Genomic DNA, 8,136 nt, shown 5'->3' with positions numbered 1-8,136 from the left:
GGCAGGGGGCACCCCATAGACACAACAATTGATCAAGTTGATCTTTTAGCCGTGTGCGGTGCCCCCCTCCACCATAGTCCACCTCGATAATACTGTAGCGGTGCTTAGGCGAAGCCCTGCATCGGTAGAACATCAACATCGTCACCACGCCGTCGTGCTGATGAAACTCTCCCTCAACACTCGGCTGGATCAGAGTTTGAGGGACGTCATCGGGCTGAACGTGTGCTGAACTCGGAGGTGTCGTGCGTTCGGTACTTGATCGGTCGGATCGTGAAGACGTACGACTACATCAACCACGTTGTGCTAACGCTTCTGCTTTCGGTCTACGAGGGTACGTGGACAACACTCTCCCCTCTCGTTGCTATGCATCACCATGATCTTGCGTGTGCGTAGGAAATTTTTTGAAATTACTACGTTCCCCAACAGGACGGGGATGCTTGGAGGGGGGAGAGGGACTGCAATCTTTGGCTCCAGCTCGGGTCATCAATTCCGTCCTCAAGAAAGTCGTCGGGCTGCAGTTCGTGTACTCAACATCACCTACACAGGACACAGGTAAATCTCGTTTTCTTCTTGTGTTGCTCCCATCTAATGCAAATTGAATTGGGATAAAGCTGAGAGCAAATCCATTCTGTTTAAATAAAATTATTTTCATGCAATTGTCAATCTAGTGCTCACAATGCTCGCTACTAAACTCAGAGTCTTGGACCAATTGATCTGTTCTCTGCTTGCTCTATGCCTCTAGGTTTGACATTTGGATAGATGGTTATGTTTGCACTTTTGTCAATAGAATTAAAATTGATTCCTGCCATCCCTATCATCATACGTAAACTGAAGGATAGCTGACAGGTCAGATGCGCATGATGCCTGTGGACATTGTGCATAGATAATTCTGTGAACGATTATATTTGACTGGGGAGATGGAGTAGCATTCAAAAAGAAAAAAACTGATTCATACAAGTTCAAATAAAAATCACTTGTAGCTTGGAAGTCTAACACACATTCGATAAAACTATTCCTTTTACAGAATAGATTAGGTTAGCTTCGGTTGATTGAGAAAGAATTGATTTTGCCTTGTCATCAAACTAGAGTCCGAGGTCCCAATGCTCCCTTGCAGTGAGGAATTCAGCGTGGAATGTTGCTGTTGTAAATATGTATACATGTGATTTGTTGGATGACCCCGTGCACAAAATTAGAGAAGTTTAGTTTCATTGAAGTTCTGAAACTATACTTGAAATGAAAGTGTGGACTGCTTATACCACTGGAGTATTGTCGTGTTCTTGGATCTGCGGCGGCATTGGCATGGTATGACCACTTGATTGCAGCATTGAAGCATTTAGGATAGATGTTGGATTCGGTTGATGGAGGAAGTCTTGATTTTCTCCTATCATCAAACCAGAGTTAGAGGCCCCAATGGTACCCTGCAGCGAGGTGTACATGTTATTTGTCGGATGACCCTGTAGAGAAAGCAAAGTTCAGTTGCACAAAGTTTAAAAAATAGGAAAAAATGAAAGTGTGGACTGCTTCTACCATTGTTGTATTGTATGGTTGGAATCCAGCCAACAGTTGTTGGGTCTGTGGTGGCATAGGGATGGCATTACCAATTGATGGTTGCATTGAAGCACTTAGCATAGCATTATAATGTAATTGATATGCAGCCATTTGATTTGTGAAAAATTTCATAGTACCCTATAGAAAATGATAGAGAAAGGTCAGTACAGTTGAGGTTTTATAAGAAACAAGCAATATTGTATTATTACTGTCGGCGGGTCATGAGGCTGTAGTTGTATAATATCATTTGTGTTCTTTTTCTTCTTTAAAGTTGCTTTCTTCAAAGGACCATATCGAAAATGATAGAGAAAGGTCAACACATTGAATAATTTATATGAATCAAGTGACTAAATATTATACCGTTGAGGGGCCACGAGGCTCTAGATGCACAATATCATTTGTGTTCTTTTTCTTCTTTGAAGTTGCTTTCTCAAATCCACCAACGGGTCTTTTTGATCCTTTCACGGTCTTCTCCTTGACCTTCATACCTTTTGGTTTTGCAAGCCCCTCACCGTGTTTTGAAATTCTACTAGAGGCGATGTTCATTCCTGCCAGTATAATGCCAAATATCAGTCGTTGTTCAACAATAGTGTAGGTAATTATTGTTAGTATAGTTTGTACCTTCTTTAGTACTGGAGTTACCCAAATCTGGATTAGCACTAACCAAATCTGGATCATCGCGAACCAAATCTGGATCAGCGCGAACTAAATGTGGATCGGGGATAACCAATTCTGGATCAGCTCTAATCTTCAAGCATTTCTCCACATCTTGTGCTAATTGCTCTGCACACTTAGCAGCCTTATAGTATGATTCTTCGGACTCAGCGGCACGAGCAGCTATTTTCACAAATATTCTACATAGTTCCTTGTAGCGGTTAGACATTCTTGCTTTTAGCTTATCATGCGGGTTGCATTTTCTTGTTATATCTAGAACTTTGGCATCAATTGGCCATCTTTTCAAGATATATTCCCCGGGGATATGCTTGATATTGTTAATATCAAGTACCTTTAAGCAATGAGAGCAAAGAATTCCAGCAAACTCAAACCTTTTGCAACTGCAGCTAATCTTTTCTTCTTTTGGAATGAATCTAACAACATGTTCTCGTTGTGTGCCATGAAATTTTGCTACATAAATCTTCACCTTTGTGTCACTTTCATCACAAAGCATTGTGTCATAGTTCAGAGTCCGAAGCACTTGATCTTGAACCATCTTGAATATTGCTGGAGTATATGTAGTTGCAGCTTGTTTGAACATATAGCTAGATTCAGCCTTCAACTTGGGAGTAGTCTGTGTTGCTTTAAAGTCATACTTCACCTCTTCACATCTTTTATCCGAAACTAGCCGTTCAAAATGCTCAAATAAAGTAAGCATGTCATATTTAATACTAATGTATCTCTTCAGTTCATTGTTCATGCTTTCACTTCTTTGGGTAGTGCTCATGTGGGCAGAGAACGTATTTTTACCATACACTAGTGCCCAGTGTTCCTTTTTCTCAAATAGCCTTTGCAGTCATTCATGACGCAGTCCATACTTGTCAATCATTTTATCCCATGCACCTACAAATTCATCCTCCTCTTCTATATCATATATACAGTGCTGAAAATCAACATTGAACTTCTTATATTCGTCAACAACTCCGGCGAGGTGCTTGCAAGCATTTTGATTCATATGCCACACACAAAGTCTATGGTGAGAATGAGGAAAGACTTCACGAATTGCCTTCGCCATTGCCGCATCTTCATCGGTGAGAATTGTACATGGATGTTTTCCTGACATAACTTTTAGGAAAGTTCTGAAAAGCCAAGCAAAACTAGCAGCGGTTTCATCATATAGAAGTGCAGCACCAAAGACAATAGTTTTCTTATGATTATTCGCCCAGACAATCAAACCAAATGGATGTCCATCATCTAGTTTTCTATATGTGGTGTCAAAGCATATAACATCGCCGAACATTGCATAGTCTGAAACCATTTTGGAGTCGGCCCAAAAAATATTAGTTATCAACTCATCCTCATCCACTTGAATTGAATAGAAGAAGTTGACATCTTCTGAGACCTTTTTCTCCATGTATTCTAATACCCCCCCTGTGTCACCTACCTTTGCTTTTATTGTTCTCTTTGAGTACAAACAATTTTTCATATCTTGAGGTGTAAAGCCAAGGTTTTCACTTCCACCTGCTTCTTTAGCCATCAAATCGATTGTTGCTTTATTTGAAATGCCAACTGACTTTGCAACCTCTGCGTTTGCTATTTGTGCTTCTGTCACTTTTCTCTGGGATCTCAAGTATTGGGCCATGAGTCCATTAGCAAGAGTGTGGTTATGTGACGCCTCGAATTCATACACATAATAAAATCCATCTCTAAGGCTAATCTTCATACGGGCATCACAACCACATCGTGTTTCAGGCCTACTGTAAATGAATGTCTCCTCTCTTTTATCTTCTCGGCGATGGCCTATAAGTTGTTGTAATTGTCTTAGAGCATAAATAAATGATTATAATTTAAAAAATGAAGATAACCCATACCTTGACGAGAGCATGTAAATGTCCGTTGCTGAAATGTAGAAGAGTTTATCACTTTATGACCACTGCTTCTTCTGATGCTAAAACCAATGGTTTTAGCATACTTGTTATAAAATAAATAAGCTTCCTCTTCAGATAAAAATTTCATGCCAAGCTTTGGTACCCTTTCATCGGTGTGATCTACTGCAGTTTCTTGATCCTATATCAGTTAGGATTCAATTTAGTTAATACACACATATAGCAATCATATTTGCCTATCATGAGTTTTTATGAACTGCATCATAAATCATATTTATATCTCTTGCAATCGTATTTGTCTTAAGAAACATGGAGTGCATTGAGACATCAGGAGTCTTAAGTTTTAGAGAAGAAATCATGATGCACTCTAGAGTCCTTGTTCTGTTTATATTTCATATCAGTACACAGTTTGTGCAAGTATATTCAACTATCTCTTATGTTTGTCCATGAACTATATGTATTGTAAAAGGAATAGAAAAAACTGTAGTGCATGTTTTCCAAAACCTGAAATCAGAGATGGTACAAGAACGTCTGAAATTGGCATGACACTGCTTTGTTTTTCTAAAAAAAAATTAAAAAACTAACTTTCCATTGTTGTTTGGCTTTTGCAGAATGCGGTCACAGATTCCTGTAGAAGTTCTACAAGGGTGCAGCACACTGCTTTTTCCGGCCAACACTCTAGATCATATCACAATTGATGGAAAGTGAATCTTTTAGGCAAACATATTTGTGTGTACTGCTGGATGTGAAGTCTCCCGCAATGGTTCAAAACAAAGAAACTGGAGAATTTGCCGCCGATTCATCGTCAGAACCGAATGAGATTTCTTACTTTTGGTGCATGAGATTGTTCGTCAGTGTCCTGGTTCCCTGGAACACTCCTCGGAGAAGTCGTCAGGGATGCAAGACTCGGAGAAGCCATCAGGGATGCGGATTCCTTTGCTGCTCAATTGAAGAGAAGAGTTTCCTGATTCCTGGTTAAGCCGCTATTGATAATTGTGCGCTTTAAGGCTGTAAGGTCACTTCCGCCTCATATGAGATGTAGATCTTGCATTTTGGTGCCCTTTTGTGTATTCTGTGGTTCTTTTGGCGGGTGATTAGATTATTTCCGCAGGGCTTGTGTTCTGTTTTAGTGATGAGAGTATTACAGAAATGAATCAGTATTACGATGTGTATTTTGTTTTTTTCACTTAAAATCAGGATCAACCGTTGCGTGCGTGGAGCCAGGGGCGTGCGATGGACACGCCGCACGGATGGCAAGCCGCGTCCGGGCCTAATATGATGGTTTCCATGACGCTGACGCCTGACAGTCGCGAGACTTAGCAACACAGCGTGTGGTGTGCGACGAGAAAAAAAAAGATCAAGTCAACGTATGCCCCCATGGCACTTTTTTGTCAACTCAGCCCGACGGGTCCTCCCCGTCAGTTAGAAACGTCATTAAAGAGCACTTATAGAATAGTCAACGCGATTGGTAAAAAAAATGAAAATTCCGATGGTGGTTTGACGTCCACGAAATGTGATGTTGTGGCAAACAGTTAATCACGCCGCCAAATATGATGGTTTTATGCATTGACTCCTGACTTCATCATCTCCAATAGTCCCTGAAACTTAATTCTATAGCCCTGATGCATGAAAAGAACATGCAACTGAAACGTCTGTGTGTTTCTTCTATACTAAAAAAATGAAACAAGTTAACTGACGTGGTGCAACACACTCAGGGCAGGGCAGCCCGGTGCATGCAGCTCCCGCTTGCGCAGGGTCCGGGGAAGGGTCCGGCCATTTTGGGTCTATAGTACGCAGCCTTTTCCTACATTTCTGTAAGAGGCTGTTTCCAGGACTTGAACCCGTGACCTCTTGGTCACAAGGCAGCAGCTTTACCACTGCGCCAAGGCTCACGTGGTGCAACACACTAAATGCGAAAATTTCAGCGTCCAGGCAATCGTACAGTAATTGTGACAAGCCATAAGTAGGTTTTATTTCTAATCAGAAGACACCAGACAAGATCTCCTAGGCAGTTAGATGGATTCAGGATCTGCAGCTCCTTGGTCACCAAATGCTATGGCTTTAATTTTGAAGTGGCTTCAGGATCTTCAGCTCCTGGGTGACCAAATGATATGGCTTTAACTTTGAAGCGGCTCTGGGTCAACATTACCATAATATTTCCCTGACATACTTGATGCCTGAAAAAACAGCATCATACACATAAGCTCCAACAGTCGTGTACTAGTTATAACTGACCTTAGAGTCAGGGAAAAGGAGTTATAACTGATCTTTTTCTCAAAAGGAAAGGAGAACTATGGAGATTATTTACCATGCAGGCTAACTGGCCAACCTGTACAAATATAACTGTCAATTTCTGAAAATGAAAGAACTATGGAAATGCTGGCTAACTAGCCAACCTGTATAAACATAACTGTGAACAAAGTTGCTAAAAAATGTTATCATCAAACTTTTAAGCATGCAATATTAGATGACCTACCTATTATCTCAAACAGCTCAGTCCAAATTGTGGTCGTCCACACTTCGATATACTTCACAAAGGCTTCCAGGTCCCCGAAAATATCATGGAGACCCATTGAGTAGAAATGCTTATAAGCGTTAGCGAGCATTACCAGGTAGTGGAGTGGAACCTCCTTACTGTAATGACGCCCTTCAGATGCTGATGAATCAACTATAATTTGCAGTTCATAAGGCAATGGTTCATCAGGCCATGTAATACCAGTCCCTCTTAGTGAATTTTGCAGCGCCCGATGATCCCTCGATTTAAGGGTCATTAGGTACTCCCCTTTCCTTACCCAGTTCCAGTTATCAGGGTACCCTCTCATCTTGTCAATGGTAAATGACTGTTGTCCAATAAAATTTATCCACGATCTCGTGACAGACTTCATCTGAACATGTTTCTCTGAGAAGCACCGCTCCACAAGCACTTTGAGTGAGTTCCAATCTGACCTTCCTTCAGCACTAGTTTGTTTTGATTCTTTTACTGTACAAAAGAAATTCACATGAAGATTTTTACATATAACAACTAATATCTACAAAAGTTTTCTTGAAATATGGCCCACGCTGCCTATTAATGTGTCCTTTAATGGCTGGGAGAGCCAGAACACCAGAACTAAATTTCGACCAACTACAGAATCAATGACAAAAATACAAGCACCAACTTGAAACATAGAAATATATAGCAGGACAAACCTTCTGACAGGAGGAACATGATTTTTATCTGACCATCTGATAGCTTCTGTACATATAAATTAGGCACAGTTATACCATCTTTCAGAATGAAATTCATCCCGTGGAGTTTGTTTATCATATCACATAGCTCACTTTAAATAAGATACACAAAAGAGGGATTACTAACACAACTAGGTTAGTTTCTGAAGTTACCAACAAATATAAACGACAATTCATAACATTGGGATGAAATTTAATATGAAATCATAATTAAGCATGGATAAACGCAAACTACTTACATGACAGAATTTCTGAAAAATCTATTCATTCCTCCATCTGAATCAAATAGAACTTCTGTTTCTATCCCAAGAAAACAATTGTCAAATGCATCATCGACTTTGGGTATTATTAATCTGCCCATATTCATAGATTCTGGGTAAAAGTTGAGAAGAGGTATAGCGCAGGAATGTTGAAACTGCTTCAGGATATCAAAGTGTTTCATCTTCAAATGCACACCCTTCTTGATCATAACTTCTTGGACATATTGTCCAACAAGATGATGTCCGTTGGAGAGATTCATTATTTTTCCAGAAATAGACCCATATGAACGCTCCCCTAGGTCAGAAATGTACTCAAAGCCCTGCTTATGAATTTGGAGTCACTAAGGAAAACAGTAAAGCACCTTTTGGTAAACAATTGGTAAAGTATTCATACCTCACAGGGGGGATTATCTTGATGCGCCATTATATTGTGAGGTTCCTACATTAGAAGTTGTACAATTCAGAGAGGTGGGGGGAGGGGTGCTCACAAATAATTGACAAACACAAAATCAAGGTAGAACATGTGTTCGACTGTCTTATAATCATTCATGATTCATGTG

The 8,136-nt window shown here is 40.2% G+C and overlaps 1 protein-coding gene across 7 annotated transcripts in view; it reads right to left on the bottom strand.

Annotated features, from left to right (window-relative positions):
- Positions 1-6,035: 6,035 nt before the first annotated feature.
- The window catches only part of LOC119270049, a 5,095-nt gene continuing 2,994 nt past the window's right edge, over positions 6,036-8,136 (bottom strand). For 3 of the 7 annotated variants that reach the window (XM_037552008.1, XM_037552009.1, XM_037552007.1), the window contains 6 exons: positions 7,971-8,015; positions 7,556-7,896; positions 7,278-7,408; positions 6,565-7,068; positions 6,397-6,417; positions 6,036-6,265 (listed from right to left, as the gene is read on the bottom strand). In XM_037552008.1, the coding sequence (XP_037407905.1) occupies positions 6,234-6,265; positions 6,397-6,417; positions 6,565-7,068; positions 7,278-7,408; positions 7,556-7,896; positions 7,971-8,000 (1,059 nt within the window). In that variant the 5' untranslated portion in view covers positions 8,001-8,015 and the 3' untranslated portion in view covers positions 6,036-6,233. Of the gene's footprint in view, positions 6,266-6,351; positions 6,418-6,564; positions 7,069-7,277; positions 7,409-7,555; positions 7,897-7,970; positions 8,016-8,136 lie in introns of all 7 variants that reach the window. The other 4 variants (XM_037552011.1, XM_037552012.1, XM_037552013.1 and 1 more) reach the window with 4 other exon arrangements.

Source organism: Triticum dicoccoides, chromosome 3A, assembly GCF_002162155.2.
Source record: "Triticum dicoccoides isolate Atlit2015 ecotype Zavitan chromosome 3A, WEW_v2.0, whole genome shotgun sequence".
NCBI lineage: Eukaryota > Viridiplantae > Streptophyta > Magnoliopsida > Poales > Poaceae > Triticum > Triticum dicoccoides.
This window is presented reverse-complemented; position numbering and strand designations above follow the sequence as displayed.